This window comes from Platalea leucorodia (assembly GCF_965183815.1).
Source record: "Platalea leucorodia genome assembly, chromosome: 5".
In the NCBI taxonomy this organism is placed as follows: Eukaryota; Metazoa; Chordata; class Aves; order Pelecaniformes; family Threskiornithidae; genus Platalea; species Platalea leucorodia.
Window position 1 is genome coordinate 79,455,406 of NC_138827.1, and position 19,863 is coordinate 79,475,268.

Sequence of the window (19,863 nt, forward strand, 5' to 3'; positions counted from 1 at the left end):
AGAAAATCTGAGGGATTTTATTTCTCACACAAAACCAACAGAGGGATTTTGTCTAAGCGTTTTAATGGTAACTGCCATTTTCATACTACATATAAAATTGATCCTATACAGTTTCACATACTTTGTTTAATTAACAGTCTGTATTAAAGTTGCATAGGTAAAACTACATAAGACAGACCGCAGCAGATGGTAGATGATCACTAAGTCTCCATCTTTCTCCCTGATGTCCAGTATTTCAATCCAATTGCTGAAGAGAAGCAATAAATGCTGCATCCAGTATTAACGATGAACTGGTGAATACATGAAAAGCCATTATGGACTACAGACAAGTGTACAATGTTACAGAGAAAAAAAGAAATAAAACTTTATGTAGTAGTACAAAACGTTAAGATTAAATCCTGCCTGAAAACCAGTAGTTGACAAATTCATATGTATGAAGTTCTTAAATAACATCCAAATTGAAGTCTCTGTAGTTGTTTCTGTCTTAAATATATTCAAAAATTCTCCCTCCTTTTTTACAAAACACTCTTTCTGTTTTTTCATGGCTTGAACATTCATCATCTTTTGCAGTATCACAGACCATCTGGTAAACGTAACAGCTGAACCTCCTGTTAGGCTTCTGTTCTATATGTAATACAAGGTCTTTGTCAAAGTAAACTTCATGACTGTAAGTCTGAAATGAGAAAAAAAAAAAATTCTGATTGCAGTCTCCATTTCCACGACTTGCTAATACCCGTACTATTTTCCTTTGGGGAACAAAAAATATTTAACATTGGTGACCCCCATGATCAGACAGGAATTTTGTGTGCATACACACAGACTGCTCCTCCAGAGAAAGGACAGTGTTTTAAAACTTTAAGAGGTTTCCCACGTGCCTATTTTAGGAATCTAAGTGCAATTCAGAGCATCTGATTTAGGATCCTAAGTTACCTATGCAGTCAATGATAAAAGAGGTGCCAAAGGTGCTGAATATTTCAGAGTATCTTAGTTGCATGTCCACCTAAACTTGGACTATATGAACAGCCAATTCCATCTCTCCAAATATACACATAGCGAGGTCCATGCTTAATTCTGTGCATGAGTAGTTCAAGTTAAGCTAGTGAGACTATTTATAAGTTGTAAAGTTAAGCTGATGTAACTAGCCAGAGAGTGAATATTCAAGTTGATAAATACTTCAGAAATATCTAAGGACAACCCCCTGCCCAGCCAAAAAAACCAAACGAATCAACCAACAACAACAAAAAAATCTTAATTTCAAATCAGATAAATGAACTGCTGTCTAATGGAATACTTAAAATTTTTGAGTTATAATTCTTATTTTGTACAAATCTCATCCATAGCACTTGGCAACACTATTTATATATCTCCTTCAAATCTGAACAAAAATGGTAGGTAAATGGGTATGGGGAAGTGTCAGTGTAAACAAAAGACAGGAATTCTTACCACATCCCAGGACTCCAGTAATGGAATACTCTTAAGTAGAATCCCATGTTCATTACAATGAAAGTCAAGGTGAGCTCTTCCATCAGCTCCTATTTGAGTAACTGCCACAGTGGATAACAAATCCAATTCATCTTCGTAGTCCACAATTTTGAATGTCTTAGGAAAAAGAAAACCTCAAGTTTACAAATCAAACAATTCACATTCCCCTCTACCTAAACTGCATAGCTCTTTCAGGTGAAAGCAGAATTGGAAAAATTGTAGTTCTTAAGTCTTCTGGTCTGATAAAGAAAACTTTTCCAGCCTGATAGATACCCAACAGGCATCTTTCCCAACACAAGTTGCCCCATGTATTTCAGCAAAATTTCTTAAGACAGGAGAGAAGAAAGTGATGTTCTGAACAATCCTAATGTGCAAGTATATTTTATATATAGTATATTTTATATGTATCATACAGGAAGTAGAAAAAAGTACTTTGAAAGTGGCAGAAGAAACATATTTATAACTCCATGCCCTCTCTTGAAGCAGACATAGCTTAAAACCGTTACTGGTTTTGAGGGGATGAGTATATTAGGGTAATTTCATTCACATGAACACCTGCATGTTCTGTTTAGAGCTCTCTCTTGCTCCACAGAGTATGTGACAGTGAAGAACTGAGACCAAAAGGTGGAGATTGTGAACTGCCTTCATTGCCTCTATCTCATTGTTATGAACCTGGTAACGTACTCCTTAAAATTCAAGCCAGTCTTTTTCTTCCATAATGGAAAAATATCTACTGGAATCACAAATAAAGTGTAACAGCAGGAAAAAAAAAATAGTGTTCAGACTCGTAATTTTTATTATGCTTTAAAAAAAAAAAAAAGTGGATAGAAATGAACTGCAGACCTTAAGGGTTATATTGGACTGTCCTGTATTTTTACCACAGTAAAATCTATTTCCTCAGAAAAAAGAATAAAAATGACTGCCAGAAACTGATGAATTTTAACTGTTGTACTTATGTCAATTAGAGCTCCAGCTCTAGATAGAGAACTAAAAAATATTCTTCATAACCTCTTGAAGACTCAACACCAAGGCACATGGTGTTTCCACTCTCAAGAAGTTACTTAAAAGGAAAGTGTTAAATACCTTATCCTGCAATCCAATCAAAGTAATTGGGAGACAAAAATATAGTTTACTTATAGAGATACTATATCAAAGACTAGAGGAACCTAAAGCAGAGAAGAAAATAAATATGTTTCTTTCATTTCATAAAATGCTTTATAAGAAATGTTTAAAGGTGATGCTTGAATGGAGAGAAGAGTAATGATTTGTCACATTCAATGATTCAATGATTGTCACATCTCATTTCTGTGCCACTGAAGTCACACAGAGTTACAACGGCATCATGGGGCATAAGATCAGTTCTTAAAAGAAAGAGACTATGCAAAGCACAAATGTCAACCAAGGAGAAGAGATGACAAGACAGACAGGGGAAATTAAGTAACTAGAAGTTAAGAAGACAAAGACAGTCACAGAAGAGGAATAAAGAACTCAAAGATTAACACAGCTAATGGGTACAGCCACTGCACCTAAAACAAGAATGACTTTGGACTAGCTAAACATCTTAAATAATCCATGAACTGCTCTTACTCACTACATCAGTTACCTCTTGTTCTGGGTCATCATCCAGCAAGTTAAAACGCTTTTTCACCACTCGACCAGAAGCTGTTACAGTAACAGCGTTGCTCACCTTTGGAGAAAAATAAAAAAGTGGCTCTAGACTTTGGAGCACTTTAGTTTTTTCCTATCTATTTGACAATGTATCTACTTCATGTCTTTTGCTTTCTAACCCTGTTTTAATCTCTTGGATTTGTTTTACTCATTAGCTATGCATGGCCCTAGTGCTGCTATCTCTTCTTTATGTGGGCTCATGAACTTGGTCGCTTTAATTGAGATATTACTGATGTTTACTCATTTTCAGAGGTTCTCAGTCCTGTAGAGGTGGCAAAGGTTCTCAGCTACCATAACTGTTAGAACAGAAGTGACTGGAGCCAAGATGCTGGAATGAGAATTAAGACAGCTAAGTCACCACCAACTTGTTTCTTAAACTTACTTCCAGAAGATGGGGAAAGGAGCATCTTAAACCACCACAGCTGCTTCCACTGGGCACCATTAACACCAGAAACATTCAAAAGTGGGGTATCAGTGTCTCAAGGGAAGTCAAAAGGAAAAGGCACAGCACAGACACGATTAGACTCATATTTCTTTGCTCTTATTGCAACAGAAGTTATCTAAACACACACTAAAAAAAAAAAGTATGGCAAGTCATTAGATGACAATCCTTTCTGAATTCAATGGAAGTTGTATTCCTGAGTTAGTGTACATTTTTAATATACAAACTTTTCTTCTATAGAAGCTTAAAAATTAGTATCGCTGATTTCCAGGGACTTTACAGTACTCATAAACTATAAAATCTTGCTTTTATGTAGACATAGGTTTGTATGCTGAAGCAAAATGACAGTTCCAGGCACTGCCAACAATTTTTCTTCACCAGTGTGCTCTTTAACCTTTTGAACATTTAGATTGTCTTTGTGATTTTCTACCACAAAAGACTTCATGAAACAACCAAGGTGATTTAACACCTCATTTCTACCAGGAGGTTCAGATCATCCCCTCACCACTTGGTTCTATTCTTTCTGCACTTTTCTGACTCACTGATGATTCAGTTCTGTTCTGTTCCAGCTCCAGTTCAGCTCACCAAGCAAGCAGAAAAGTACTCACCTTTTCTGCTGGGTTATTATTCTATTACATTAGTGCACTGATTTGGCTAACCAAGGGTTAGATGAATGCTAAACCTGTCACAAGGGAGTGACAGGTGTGCATGGCCAGGAAAAGAAACAGACTTTTGGAAGCAATGTATTGTCTTTGTTGTCTTACAAAGACTTACCCCTAAGTCACGAGAGACTTGAAACATTTCTAGCATTTGTATGATAAACTTACCTGAGCACCAGAGATGCACACAAAAATATCACTTGGTGGCACCTTCTTTTGAAGGAAATCTGTCACCATCTTTTAAATATGCTTTTTATCAGTGATACATGGTTATACTGCACACCATAAAGAATGCTGAAAACTAAAGAAGACTGGAGGTTTCAGAAAGCTATCCTGAAAGTGTTACGGTTTTCAGGTTTTTTTCACACAGCTTAAAGTCCAATGAAGACACAGAATGTCTTTCAATAAACTTCAAATTAAGCCCATAAACCACAGTGATTACTCACATACACAAAACCCTTGTGTATTGCTCAAAATCATACATTGCGATCTCGGACACTAAACTCACAGAGTTTTCTCTTTTGGCCACAATTGTAAAATCTTCTGCAATCTCAATTTGATCTGTATTATTTTTAACTTCCTTAAGCTTCAAGACTCTACAAAAGAAAGAGAAATTACAAAATAAGTCATGAATTCTAATCTACCTACTACAACACTTCTATATTTATAATTAAAAAAAATCAGGTATATTAAAACATCAGAAATAACTGAAATGAAAATAAATTATTGTTGTAAGTTATGTTTATCAGTGAAATTTTAACACAGTGGTCCTTGAACATTTTTCATATCCGAATCTAGTGTTGCCTGCCAGTGTCCACATTTATCATGTAGAAATCTGCAGATGTTTCTACCAGAACTTCTGATTCCGACAAATCATTAAATTTTACAGTTTCTAGGGCCTGATGAGTGTTTTGGCCTGCAAATCGTCAAACTACTGAATTTATGCAGTTATGCAGCTTTTCCTCTAACGAAAATAAGATTTGAGAAAAAAAGGCTCATACTTTATCAAATTTGGTCCCACGTGGATTATTCTACCTGACATATCTGGATGGAAATATATCCAGTCAGGTTCCAGTGAACAGCATTTCATATCCTGTATGCCATTTTTTGCCTGAAGAAGGAAGGAAAAGCTTAGACTATTAGTATTTTGAAAGTCTCACAGATCTAAATTAAAGAAGAAATACTGAGCTCCTCTCCACATATTTCTGAAGGTTTTTAAGTATTGCTCCTAATCATGACCAGAAAGGATGGCAGTGGAACAATAATAAAAAAACCCATCAGTTCCAATTCTTAAGGTATTCCATGGAACAGTTTCAACTTTTTAAATATGCAATAAGCAATGACCTTGTATCACAGCTATACACGGTCCTACTTCTCCTGAAACTAAGCAAAATGAAGATTTAGCCTACATTCTGCAAACACTTCAACAATTCCAGCAATTTGAGCGTCAAAAACACAAGACGTGCCAAGACATGAGAAAAGCATTAGCACAAACTTTGACTTGAGCTTCAAACCTCAGGCTCAGCCTCTTTTGTCCAAATATTTGTGGAGTGTGTAAGCCTGGGATAGCTTGTGATTTCAGCTGCAAGCCGGTCAAAATCTTGGGATTTTAACAGTGGCTTTTTGTTGATATATTTAGCTGATCCTGATCATTCAGAATTTCAAATGTATGAACCCACATAGAAAAAACTAGGTAAGAAAGGACTGTACAAGTCCCTTTGAATCAAAATTGATCTTCAGCTATGACGGTGAAAGATCTGTTTTGAAAATAAGAGATAGGAGGGGGATCATTGATTTGATCAGGCCGGTAAAAGAGATGAGGACATTTACAGATGAGAAGTTTTTTAGTGAAGAACTCTGAACTAACAGGCCTAGAAGCTGCCTGTATTAATGAATTATCTTCAGGTCAAATCCAGATCCAAAATAAAAGCTGAGATGGAGAGCTCACGCAAAAGACTATATGATGAATAGTACATAAACAAAAATAATTAGGAATGCTGGATTAAACTAAGTAATAAAATCTTTCTAGGGGGAGAGAGAGAGAGAGAGAGGGTACAAATCAGGGATAAACTAAACATTAAGGAAACTTACTCTGCAATTTCTTAAAACTTAAAATGTTTCTTTAGTCATGCCATTTGGTAGGCTGACTAGTCAGAAATGCATTAAGATGTTACCCTGCAAGGAATCAGGTAATGAGATTCTGCTTCAGCCTTAACTTTTAAGCCGAGAATACAGTGCTGGGTAGCACTGACAGTGCTATGATTATATTGGAATGAAGGAAATATCAGAAGCAGCACTAATTCAGAAGAAAACATTTTACACATGACTGCACTGGATAGCAGATGTAACACTGTGGGGTGATCCCTGTGAGAGCACCGCACTGGAAAACAAGGGTATTGTTACCTCGAGCACTACTCAAGAAGAGATGAAGACAAACATGATACACATTCATTTCAGAGAAGCTGCTATCTGAATATATTACCAAAGCATTGTCTTTCAGAGAACAAATATGGAAGACTCCTTTATGTTTTTTCTTGTTAGGTGTGATGATATAATGCCAAGGGTAACCTCCAATTTGAAATGCATTCTCCAGAGAAGATGCTTCAAATAGCAAAGGTGGGGTATCTGCAAATATTCGATAATGTTAACACCATTAGTAGCAGAACAATCATAATTCCATTGATCCTTACAATTCTAAATTCCAATAAAGCTATTAATTCTTCAGAACTTTTGAAGACTTGTGGAAATACATTGGCTGTGATCTTTTTTCTAGCACCAGCTATGCTAGCACCACCTAGCATCCAGGCACGCATCTGCAGTTCCCTGTGGAAGGTTACTGCCTTCTCAGATCTTCATGCTGAACTGCTCTTCTGATACCTTTGACTTACTTCATTCCAAATGAGCTGTATAAGCAAAGACGTAGCAAACAATTAAAATCTGAATGAGACAGGATGTACACGTGAACAGATCAAAGAGCATATCAAAAAGGTCACTATTCTCTTGGGAAAAACAGTGATAAATAGCTGGAAACAGGCTAACAGCAGCAATCTCAAATAACAGAATTAAATGCAGAAAGATACCCGAATCTGAATATTCCTTCTCCTTTTGCATAATACAACAAAATAGTGTAGACTATAATGAATGCAATCTGTACCTGAGTTAGTAAAAATCAATAAAAATCTAGGAATTTTTGTAATTAATGGCAAAAGGTATCTAGTTTTCCCTTCAGTTCAGTTGGGGTAAATTATACAGATGTCATACGCCATTCTTACAAGTCTTCTGTGCACTAAATGAGAGAAGCATCTTTGAATGAAATGGGCTGCACGGAGCTTTACAACTTCTACAACTAGCTAAATAAAAGCAATTTCTACAGCTGCTATAACTGAATCAATTTTAGACTGAAGATCAGCTCTTTCTAACAGTACAGAGAAGTGCTGGGAAAAAAAAAATTACAAAATGTGGAGAAAATCTGCAATTACAAGGAGCATTTAAACAGGCAGAATATAAAAACCCAAGCTGAATTACGGTGAGGAGAACAAGGTTCTTATCTGGACGTTTGTGTCCTGAAGGTCTCATCCAAATTTTGACTTGTTCTTGTCCTGCTTAGTCTAGATTAATTATCCAGATCCCAGCCAATGGTGCTAAGATGTCACATGACATCAGAAATTATGTTTACATAGTGCTTCTCTCTTTTTCTTTCATTCATGTTTTCAAGAACTTAGTCATTTAGATTGAAAGGAATTAGTTCACTGCCCATGGAGATGAAGTCTTTCCTAAGCTGGAAATTGGCTGTCTTCTAGTTGTCTTTTGGACTAACACATAGGAAATGGGAGATTCTGTGCAAGACATAACAAAGCATAGGTTATAAAAATTGAGGCACCTGCTCAAAATGTAGAGAATGTTAAAGATGAAGGTATAAGCAGAGGACCTACTGATATTAAAATCTGTCAACAAATTAAAAATGAGTCAAGAAAATTTGTTGACATTTTACCCTATCGACTTTTTCTTTTTAAATAAAGCATATATAGCAAGGCCCCTCAAAAATTCTGGTACATGGACTAAATGATAGATTTAAATGCGTTTCAATAATGTATCAATCCTAAGCAGTACGTGCTGCTGATAAAATGTGCCTTTCTTTTTATGTTCACTTGGCAAAGATTTGCAAGATCATAACCACCGAAACCACTTTGATAGCATGACTCTGCTGGCTCGACTCCCTCTTTCCTGCTATGTGTCACTTACTCTTCTTGCTCAGCATCTCCTGTTCTCATTGTTTCTAAGTCCTTTCCCTAGCATTGCCAGTTTTCAATCTCCAGTTGAGCTTCTTTGCTCACTTCCTTAAAACTCTTTAGCCTCACCTAAACAGAAAGCCATAAAGTTGTTCCTGGCAGCACTGACAAGTATTTGTTCTAAATGTAAAAGAAATCTGAGCAAAATATCTTCCTCTCTTTTTTTAAAATGAAATTACTGTATCTTCTAATAATAAATCAAACTACAGTTTTAAGTTCTGGGCCTTTCAGAAAGTGACATAATGAAGATTTATAGGTACCTTTTCCATTCCTTCCACTGTGACCAAAATTAAATTCCTTACCAGTCAATAGCTGTAAATTATGTGGTAAGTACATGGTAGCCTATAAGTTTTGATCTCTGTACACTTCCTCTTGGGTACTAACACACCATAAAAACAGCACCGTAATACTGCCATCCCTTCAGGCAATTTCTGTAGGGCGGCTAGCACTAAATAAGCAGGAAAATTACACATAGTTAAATTACAGTAAATACAAGCTTAAACTCTGAAACTATTAAAATCTCGCTCACTGAAGCATTACATCACATTGAACAGTCAGTCGGGCATCTCATTCTTAAAAGAGAACAGCTCTGAAACCACAGGAATGCAACTATCTGCAAAGAGCAGCCATGGCAAATGTCTGTCATGAGTTCAAAACTTCCTAACCACAAATTCTTGAATATGATTCAAGATCAAAAACATTTTCTCCAGTACATTGGTTTTAAATCTCAAAACTAAAAACTACAATGATCTGTAAGACATGAGAACAAATCTGGTATAGGCTTTCTATTAAAGCTCCCACAGCATGTTTTCCACAGGGCCCCTAACATTAAATTGTGGTTTTGCAGACTGAGACAGAGGAAAATGAGGAGAAATTTCCCTTTGCAGAACCTAAGACATCAATTATAGCAGCCTATCACTTTGTTTTGATAAAACATTGCATTATAACTGAAAGCCTTCACTATGTAAGTCTGTATTTTATCTTTGTGTCTTTCCTCAGGTTTATGTAAATCTGGTTTGGTTTGCCTGTTATTATCTGATACTGTTTGCGAACATAAAGATCAAAAGCATTTTTTATGTGGACAGTCACCTGTAAAAACAATTTAATACAGAAACATTCAAAAGTAAACAAATAAAAGCATGCATTATTTGATATTGGTGAAACCTACTATTTTTTTTTTTGGAAGTGCCTCAAGTGTGAACTCGTGAAAATGTATTTTTAAAGTAAAAAAGGAAAAAGGTTTCGAAGAAAGTCTCAGGCTTTGGTCATTCATTAAGATTCTTAGCACCAAATTCTAATCTCAAATGCACCAACAGAAATTATTGTTTGGTTTCAGAGAAATTAAAGTCATTATATAAAGCAGAACATTCATAAGTTAATGATTTGAGGCATAAGAATTGCTTTTAATAGATAATCTGTTCTCTCCTCAGGAATTAATTTTATTGAAACTGACACATTTCTGACAACTTAAGAATTATCAAAATGCAACTTGGACAAATTGTATTCTGTCTCCTTGAATTCCCTCTGTAAGTTAGATTAAACGTTCTCACATCTTTTGCTTACATACCATATACTGTTTCTGGGTGTTACTAAAGGCTGTCCTAGCCCTTCCTCTTTCCCAAGAGCAGTTGTGTCTCAGAAATAAGGAAGGGGTTTCCACTTCATGCATTGCTTATGATGTTTTTCAAATATCTTAGTTGCTGGACTAGTTTTCTAGGTAAGTCCTATGTAATTAATTCTTGTAATTAGAAGTAAAACAAAGCACATTTTTACTATAACGTAAATCCAGAAATATAACTACAGCACAATATGAGTACGGAAATTTTAATGTTTTTTCTTGGTGTGAAATAAGTCATAATTAATCCATAAAAGCCACCAGCCAAGATAATACAAAAGTCATAAATACCTGTTATTTTAATGTTACATGGAAGACCAAATGGATACTTTCCTACAACTCCCACTTGACCATTCCAGTTGAATTCATGTCCCAAATGAAACGGCTGTTCCATGAACTAAAATAACACAGAACAATTTAGCTTTATTGATGCATATTTACTTGCTGTTTAGTTTTACTGCTCTGTAACTACTGCATTCTTTATCTTGTTAGATACTGCTTGAAGTCTTATTTTTGAATTAACGTTTGATTTTTGATCGGAAGAATATAAACTCAAAAGTGTCACTGCAGTTCTGTTTCAAATCAAACAATCTTCCATGCCCATCAGTTTCTAGCCTTAACACTCATCTGTAATTACAGACTAGGTGTGTAAAGAAGAGCACACCCTGGTCTAGCATTTACATAGCTCCTCTCTATATGTGCTCAAGTACCTGTCTGACCCTGTATCTCTTACGTTTTGCCACCTGTAACTGATGGGGGTAGAATTTTCTGATAGTGTACCCATCTGCATCTTCTGACTGTGAATAGATTTAGGCAAGACCTCTGTCCTTTGACACATTCCCCATGTACCTATGTGGCATTACATGAATATTTATGATTTGTTGTCCCAAAATAGCATGGACTGTATGAAAAATTTCTTATTCGTTACCTGTTCAGAGATGGCCTGGAAGTTATAGAGCCTGACCAGACCCATGCTATGCATTACAATCAGGATTCCATTAGAAACAGCAACATCTGTCACACTATTACCAAATATCTGGGGGGGGGGGAAGAGGAGAAAAATATTCTATTAGCGAAGAAATAATTGAGAGACAATGCAAAATACTGACATAACGTCCTTCATTTTGCAATTGCTTTAATTTTTTATTCTGACCAAACCATACAATCAGTGGTTTAGTTTGTGAAGTTTTCTGTACCTCATCTCTTCTGCTGAGTTTCTATAATACTTTGCACTGCAGTAACACTTGAGGGTAGATTAGTTGTATTCTGCAAGCAGATTAATTCTCTAATCAATTCTCAGTATATCCTCATATCATGTTACCCAGTTAGTATAATGCATGAATAGATTAGATTACACAGCATCCCACAGGAATGTCAGCAAAGCTAACAACTCAATCTAAAAGTACTGGTTTCGCATCTTCTGTTCTTTCTTCACCACTAGGGTAAAATACTAGTCTAATCATGGCTCTATGACTGTGTACAGCTGTACTAAAATGACATTATCCAGCTGTCACAGAGTACAGGATCCTCTCTGAATCCAAATTAGAGACATAGATGAGAAGCTGACTTACCCCTTTTAACAACTATGCAGTATTCGTTTGTGCCACCACTTAACACATCTCCACTGAGAAAAACCCAACAAACTAATTCTTAGTATTTAATGAATAACAACACATGAAGTTCTTATTTTTTTTTAATAGAGATACTTGGAAATGTAGTTTTCATTTCTTTAATCTGAATCACTATGTGAAAAACCAATTAAAATAGAGTTAAAAATTCAAATTAAGAATCTTCTCCCCCAGTGCCCCTATGAGACACAAGAAGAACATTACTGCTAATTCATGTTTCAGGGCACTATGCTTTTATAAGCTGTATGACTTCTGAAAATCTGGGACAATTGCCTAAACCATGCCTCTCATACAACTACAGTACAGATCACGATTAATAGAGGAATTAACTTACCTTTTTGTTTATTTCTAGCATTCCAATGAATGAAAGAGGCAAAACTTGGAATACAGCAAGATAGAACAATACAGACTGTTGGATACCTGCCTGGGAAGGAATAACAATACTCAATATAGTTATTATATTTGAGGCATTTATTAATGGTAGGACATCTTTATCTTCTACCATAATAACAAAGCATAATGTCTCCATCTCTGTCCTTGTAAATTTTTTTTTTGATCGATTTTGTAAAAATTTAAGAATGAGAGATTTTTTCAACAAACTTGCCTGTCGTGCTGCTGCAGGGAGCTTATTCTGAGCTGACTTTACAACCATTACCTCTTGAGGAGTATCCCAGCTCAGATACCTATTTGTGACAAGAAAGGCCTATCTTAATCACTTAAAAATAATTTAATAATAAATACACTATTTCACATAAAATATAACCTACTATAACTAGGCAAATCCCTGTGTCCAGACAAACTGTTCAGTATCTGATTTGGAAGAGGTGCCTGAGATGTTTGCTGTTTGCAATAATGCAAAACCCATGGAACTATGAATGGCTTATTCCATACAGGATTGTGAGAAAAATTCTGAAAGTATGAACATTCACTATCTTAATTTTTCTCCTTCCCTTCACAAATCACTGCTTTCTTATCCTTCAGTCTAAAGGAAATAATTTCTTCTGAGAACTGAAAAAAAGATGCAGTTTACCAGAAGCAGTAACTGCTCTGGTTTTAAAGAGCAAAATGGCTACCCTATGGAGAAGAATGCTTGCAAGTTAAAAATGGCTTAAACTTTAAATGTATTTTCCTTACATTTTATGAAGTTTGTTTTACAGCTCTTAAAGGTCCTCTCCTGGTACATTGCTATTGCAATATTAAATGCTGTAAAATTGTCAGAGAAAAGGCAACAGTAGCCTAGTTTTTGTGGCTTTTCAGGAATTCAATACCAAATTTGAGACCATAATACTTAAGCTCCTGAAATTCTTCTATAGAAAACAGAATGCAGGAACAGTACTCCAGGTAATAGGCTAGACTAACAAACCTGAAGTCAGCCATAGGATATTACTAAAATAAACATGATTCCCTTTCTCCAATATGGTACTAATGATTGTTAATTATATAAAGCCTAATCAATGTTTAATACCTGAATTTGCAACAGGAACCAGCAAGGTATATTTTTTCCAGTATTTCTCCACTATCAGCAGAGAGACGCAGAAGCCAGTTCTGCACTGTCAAGACTATCAGGGAAGATTTATAGTCTGATGGACTTGGTAGCATTTCCCCCTACGTAACAAAAGGTTATCAGAAAAAAAGTTTGTATCAGGAAGATACATAACACTTTGACACAGTAACAAGAAAACAGAAGTTAATACACATTCCTCAAAAACTAAAGGTGGAAAGCTGCCTGCTAATCACACCAAGCATATCACACACTAAGCTCATGTCTGTGCTAAATAGCTATCACATAAATAATCTGTTGTCACACTTTTTGCAAGGCAGTTATCTTCTTTTCTAGAAAAGACACCTTTTAAAACTTCTTTGCCTTGCACAAATGAAGTATAACTGCTTATCAATCTAATTGATACCAGTCTTGAAAGGACAATTGTTTAAGTATTGCAGAATAAGACATTCAGTCTGAACAGTAACTGCTAAGAATGGTATTCACACTGCTTTATTTTTAGGCACCTCAAGGATGGGGCTAATATTCCTAAGCTCTGTGGACAGTGGATGAGAGAAAAACTCCTCAAGGAGGAGGGAAATTATATAATCTATTAGCTAGAAACAGCAGAACAGCTTTTCAGCAGAGTTGCTTTAACAGGTCTTCAGTTTATCTGCTCTTTTTTTTTTGTGTGTTGACAGATCTGGTAGAAACTAAAACTCCCACCTACTGCCTTTGCTAATTAAAAAATAAAGAAAAAATTCAACAGAATTAATGTTGTAAGGAATTAGAGTTAGTTGCATAAACGCACTGTTTTTAAAATCTTCCGTGAAAGCTCACAAAAAAGCATTTGAACATGCTATTGAGAAATTCAGAGAAGTATGCCTCTGAACATTCAGTCAAAATAAATAAGCACATGTTGCAAACCTTAAATGACCCAACTCCATAAAAACACTAAGAAAATAGTTCATAGGGAAAGAACACTCTATTTTAAATATGTTTCACTGAAATAGATTAATTTGGTTTTTTGCACAACAATGGTCTATTAAAAAGTAATCTTACCAGTGGGCATTCCAATAATAAAGCATCTTCTATTTTTTCTGACTTAGAACACTTTGGCTTTTGATAAAGTATTCTTGGCTCTTGTGCAATGCTGGAGGAAAATGATTGCTAATCATTAGTCTACTTTATAAACTACTTTCTATCAAGTCATTTCATACAGTTTTATAAATCCTGCCATCTCTTTAGGCAGGTCAGAAATCTAAACATCTTATTTTTACTTTGGAAATATAACCTGATATTGCTGTCAAAATAAGGCCTAATAAAAACCAGTAAGTATAATGTAATATTTAAAAGCTAACCTTCTCTATATTTTGTGGTTTGGTGTTGTGGGGTTTTTTTGTTTGTTTTGTTTCTAATTAACAAACTTAATAGTAACATTCTTACTTTAGTGATACACATTAAAAAGAAAGCATATTCCAGAAACTAACAATCATCCTGGAACCTTCACCTTAAGCTCTTCCAGTGTTGCCTTTCATAATATAAAGGCATGGCATCATATACAGATATTTTAAGAAAAATCCTACTACTAGAATAAAAACTTTGCAGCGTGCACAGTTTTCCCTTCAGGAGAGGATGAGACAAAGATAAATCTGAAAGATGCTAGACAGGTTAACCCAGTACAGGAAAGCATTCAGACAACATACGAATAAAACACAGTTAAGTAGATTTAGATCTCTGCTGTAAGTGATAGATCAATTTAATTAACTCTCAGCGGTGTACACTGACAGAATGATTTGTCTTTTATGTATCACATGACACAGTCTCAAAACTGTTCTGACCACAACTTACTCAGCAACGCAGTTCTCCAAGTCCCTGCTACCTCCCTCACAAGAGGGATGGGAAAGGACAAGGACTGGTGTACGCAGGACTTCCCGTCCTCTACCCTGCCCTGTGCTGCCTCCTAAGCTGTGCCTCTGCAGCTGGTCATGGAACAGGAGAGTACATCAGATCAGAGAACTGATCTGCAAAATACATTAATAAAAACCAGCAAGTACTCCACACACTATACTTTTACATGAACAATAATTTACTTCTTTAATGCAGAATTTATAGACATAGTAGCAAGCTTGTTACATCGGCTGATTTTGTGACACATTCTTTAGCACACTGCTAGTTACCAGATCACAAAGAATTACCATTCATTTGGCTTTTTAGTGCAAAATTATAAAATGCTGATCACCTTCCACGCCTGTTAAAGTTAAGATCAGACTTCTCTTCACCAAAGCAGGTGTCACATTAAGATACAACAGCATCTGAGTGTAATTTAACAAAGATTCATGCACCTGGATTTTTTTTGTTCATAAGTGAATTCCACTCAATTCACAGGGGCTATTCGGACGAGTCAAGTTAGCGAATCAGAGTGTTAAAACTGTAAGCCAGGGTAACTTTTAATTGTAAATTTATTACCTGCTAATACAGCACTGGTAATTGTCTAAGTAAATTCTTCCTCTTTCATATGCAATAGGAGATGCAGAATGAGTTGTCCAAACGTTCTTGAATTTCGTACTTTCCTGAAAGAGACAGTGGTTGTAACAGTGATGGCTTTTGCAACAAACCTTGCTTTTGGAAAATATTTTATTTGGCTCCTGCAGCTTAATAACTTACTTTAATTGAACTTTTGCTCTTGAATACATAAATAATTTAAAAAAAAAAAAAAGACCTTTTTGAGGGAAATTTTGTCTTTTTTTTAAAGCAAGTTAAAAGATCTTTTTATTAGCTATTATTGACAGCATGGGTAATGAATATTTTGTCATTAACTTGCCTGCATTAAAATTAAAACTGGCAACCAAACTTTAATAGCAATTTATAAAATCAAGGACAAAACTCCCCAGAGTGTAAATATGCACATAACTCTTTTGCATGTAATGAATTGAATTTACTGAACATCTGACTCCATTCTGCTGTTGGTGTTCTGTGTGAAAGGTAGAAAAATGTGTTTACAGTTATTTGCAAAAAGTGCCTGAAATGTTAATGGGCTAAACTGCTCACATCAAGTTTCTTGCGTGCATTAGAGACATCAGGAGCGCTATACCATTAACAAAGATTCCAGTCTTACAAAAAAAAAAAAGGTGTAAGTCAGATGTACTTATTTTTATCTCAATAAACCTTGCATGCCCGTTGATCCAGTTGCATAAGTGGACACTTTCACTGACTTCCAATAAATATATTTTCAATATAACACAATTGCCAATTCACTTCTGCATATTCATTTTCAATGCATTTCTATGAACTACTGCATGGGAGCAGTAATCATTTTGATAACAAAAATCAAGTTCACTTTAGTCTGTAATTGGTTTAGTTCCTATTTTTTCTGTAACATAAATTTCACTGACGGATTAGGGGTATGTTTACCTGAATATCTCTACTGATTATTTTATTTTGTCGTGAGAACTTCATTCAAATTCAACATTGATGGTCCCTAAAACACTATGAATTTAATACTGGTATTAAATATTAAGCCATCTTAGGGGAAGAATTAAGTGATATAAAACCTCATAAAAGGCTATTTCTAACATGATTATTAGATTTACAAGTGCTTCTGCAGTTTTTCCACAGCATAGTCTCCTCTGCATTTCTAAGTCTGAGCCTCCTGAAATAAATGTAACCATTTGTAACTCTCCTCAGCAAAATCGCGGCTTTTTTCTCCCCGAGCTTGTCAGTCAGCGTGACCAGGGACTTTTCAAATACCTGGGTTGAGGACTGAGGCTCAGACCGCCCCGGCTGAAAGCCAGCGCACGCAGGGGTTCAGCCAGCGCCGGTAAGCATCGCCGTTACCTGACATACTATCTTTCTGAGGAGTTCCAGGTTTTTTCTGTGGGCGACACCAGCATCTCTAGCATAAAAGCCGTGGGCCCTGCGGGTGAGGAGGCGGCAGACGTTGTGAGCCCCGGGCGCCCGGGAGGCGGCCCTCCTCCCGCCGGCGGCTGCCTGCGGGCACATCCCTGGGCCTCGGGGCCGGCTCGCCTTTCTCCCCCGCTTCTGGCTCGCTCTTGGCGGGGCGAGCAGCGTTGCAGGGCCCGGGCCCGCGCCGGGTTTCCCTCACCCCCCGCCCTGCCCGCCGAGAGGCGAAGCGAAGCGGGAAAAGGCCGGAGCGGCCCCTTGCTCTCTGACTCCCGAGAGACGCAAACAGAGGCCTGCAAACAGGGCCCGGCCGCGCCGTCCCGGGGCGGGGCGGGGCGAGGACCGCCGCCGCCGCGCGCAGGCGCCCACCGCCTCTCCCCCGCCACCACAGAGCCGAGTTACCGCACACGCCAGGCGGCAGCAACCCTGCGCCGCCACCGCCTTCCCCCCGCCTCCCGCCGGGTACTGTAGTTTTCGCGGGCGGAATTCCGCGGCGCGCCCGGACTACATCTCCCGCCGTGCCCCGCGGCCGCCCGCCTGCTCCCTCAGGCGCTGCGGCCGCGTGGGTGCCGCCAGCCAGCGGGCGGGAGCAGGGTCGTTCCCCCCGTGCGGGGGTGCTGCGGCGTCGCCGCTGGTGAAAGGCCGTACGGAGCACCGCGGGGCAGGAGGAGGGGCTCTGCGCAGAGGTCGGTGAGAGCCGCCGGTACCGGCCGCCCGCCCGCCGGTGCCTCTGCCCCAGGCCGGGCTCCGCTGCGGCTGCCGTACCCTGCGCTGAAGGGACTGAAGTAAATGCAGTGCGCGTCGGCATGCGGGGCGTGTAAATGGAAGCATTTTACCCGTCGTCTTTTTTAAATAAAGGCAGGAAAGTTTTGTTAGCGGTAGTTCAGTTAAGAAAAAGCGGGAACCGATCTCCTTTATTTTAATTTCTTCCTGCGGGCGAGTGAAGCCCCCCCGAGCCGGGCGGCGGGGCGGGGCGGGGCAGCGCCCCCTGCCGGCGAGCGGGGGGCTCCCCGCGGGGCGGGGCCTGGAAGTGGCGGTCAGCCCTGCGGCGGGCACCGGGCACCGCTGGCGTTGGGCACCGCTCTGTTGGGTGGGGTGCACCTGGAACGGGGGGGGGGCGGGAGCTTACAGGATTTGTTTAAAACTCCAGCGTCAAGAGCAACTTCTTGAGATGTATGACACTTCATTTTCATATTTCTAGAGCTAACGTCCCAAAAAGTTGTCACTGTCATCAACAGCTACTTGCCAGCAGAGCAACTGAAGTCTGTGGAGAAGGCCAGGCACCCAAATGGGGTAATGTGGAAGTTGCTGATCTTTTATGTGTTTCTGTGTCTGTTCTTCAGGATCTCTGAGTGGAACCTGTAATCTTTGCTGATGCTGTAACAGATTCCTGTGATTTTCTGGTGCTTTGCAGTTATTTGGATGAAGTGAGCTAAAAACACAAACACGGTGGTTGCAGTTGCTCCTCCGAAAAGCGGGTTAGGATCTACATCTCCAGTGACTTCAGAGCTGACAGGGCAGGTTGCACCTAAGCAAAGTCCATGTGGACATCCACAGTCTTGCAGGGATGTAAATGAAGGAAGTTCTTCAATATAAATTATAGATAGTAGTAAAATTCACGTTGCTCTACCTCTGTTCTCAGCATCTTTAATAAAAGAAAAACACAGTTTGTGTTGAGACAAATCAGTTACATGTTCAGTATTTTGCAGAAAATAGGGTTGAAAAACAATTTAAGTGATTGAAAGATATATTTGGAGACTTAGATGTACGTTCACTGTGCATGTATAGGTATACATAAAGTCAACGCAGCTTTTTTGTTTCCCCTATGTAAGCACCATCCAGCAGAGGGTGCACAGGTTAACTAGGAAGCCTTATTTCTGAGCTATGTTTACCATTGATGGCTTCCTATTGATATTAAACATGAATAGATTAATTTAGTAAATGCGTTTCATGTCATATTCTGCTGTATAAGTAACAGGAAAAGACATGAGTTACCTCATGGGAAAAGGGGAAAAATAGGGGCAAAAAGTAAAGGATTGCACAGAATACTTATGTATTTAAAGCCCATATCCTACAAACACTCATTGATATGTGGGAAGACAACTTGTCTGTAAAGTTAAACAAATGTACAGGTATTTACAGGATTGTAGCCTAAAGAATTATTTGTGAATTTGCCTCTTTCTGCAATATTTAAGAAATTTGTACTAAGAGTGACTGGTATCTTCTTAATTTCTATTGTTCACATTATTTTAGTCAATAATATTTATAATTACACTGTTTCTGAGTGTGCCTTTAGTAGGTGTTACAAACAGGGAGCAGTAGAACAATTAACACTGAAAATGTTATTATAAATAGGTTCAGTACAAAAAGAAATTCCATTCCAAGAATGATTCTAGGATATCAAAATATAGTTTTAGCTTCAGTTGGAATGGAAGTATTCTTCACAAGTTGAAGTATTTTGAATTCAGTTAAAATACTTTATTGAAACTTCATTTTAAAGGCAAAATAGTCTTTGACAGTGAAGTCAGAACATCTCTATTATAAATTGAAATGATGCAGTTTCAACAAAACACTTGTCCAGATCAAAACAAAATCTTTCAACATTCCAAAAAATAATAAAAATGTTTGAATATATTAAAGTGTCAGCAGAATTGCTACATTTCTTTAAAATACTGTGATTTTCTTGAATCAGCATTT

The 19,863-nt window shown here is 37.7% G+C and overlaps 2 protein-coding genes across 3 annotated transcripts in view; one reads left to right on the forward strand and one right to left on the reverse strand.

Moving 5' to 3' along the window:
* Positions 1-20: 20 nt before the first annotated feature.
* DCAF17 (DDB1 and CUL4 associated factor 17) lies at positions 21-17,477 on the reverse strand. 2 transcript variants are annotated; one of them, XM_082312652.1, is made up of 14 exons: positions 17,101-17,477; positions 15,733-15,836; positions 14,326-14,416; positions 13,249-13,388; positions 12,384-12,466; positions 12,118-12,203; positions 11,084-11,191; positions 10,447-10,552; positions 6,734-6,876; positions 5,253-5,362; positions 4,760-4,847; positions 3,086-3,169; positions 1,444-1,599; positions 21-673 (listed from the first exon to the last, which is right to left on the reverse strand). In XM_082312652.1, the coding sequence occupies exons 1-14, from the start codon at positions 17,263-17,265 to the stop codon at positions 485-487; spliced, it is 1,653 nt and encodes a 550-aa protein (XP_082168778.1). In that variant the 5' UTR covers positions 17,266-17,477; the 3' UTR covers positions 21-484. The 2 variants fall into 2 exon arrangements, with proteins under 2 accessions (XP_082168778.1, XP_082168779.1); XM_082312653.1 differs by lacking the exon at positions 11,084-11,191.
* Positions 17,031-19,863, forward strand: part of METTL8 (methyltransferase 8, tRNA N3-cytidine) — a 29,460-nt gene continuing 26,627 nt past the window's right edge. Inside the window, exons 1-2 of the mRNA XM_082312655.1 lie at positions 17,031-17,083; positions 18,368-18,459. Of these exons, the coding sequence (XP_082168781.1) occupies positions 18,455-18,459 (5 nt within the window). The 5' untranslated portion in view covers positions 17,031-17,083; positions 18,368-18,454. The remainder of the gene's footprint in view (positions 17,084-18,367; positions 18,460-19,863) is intronic.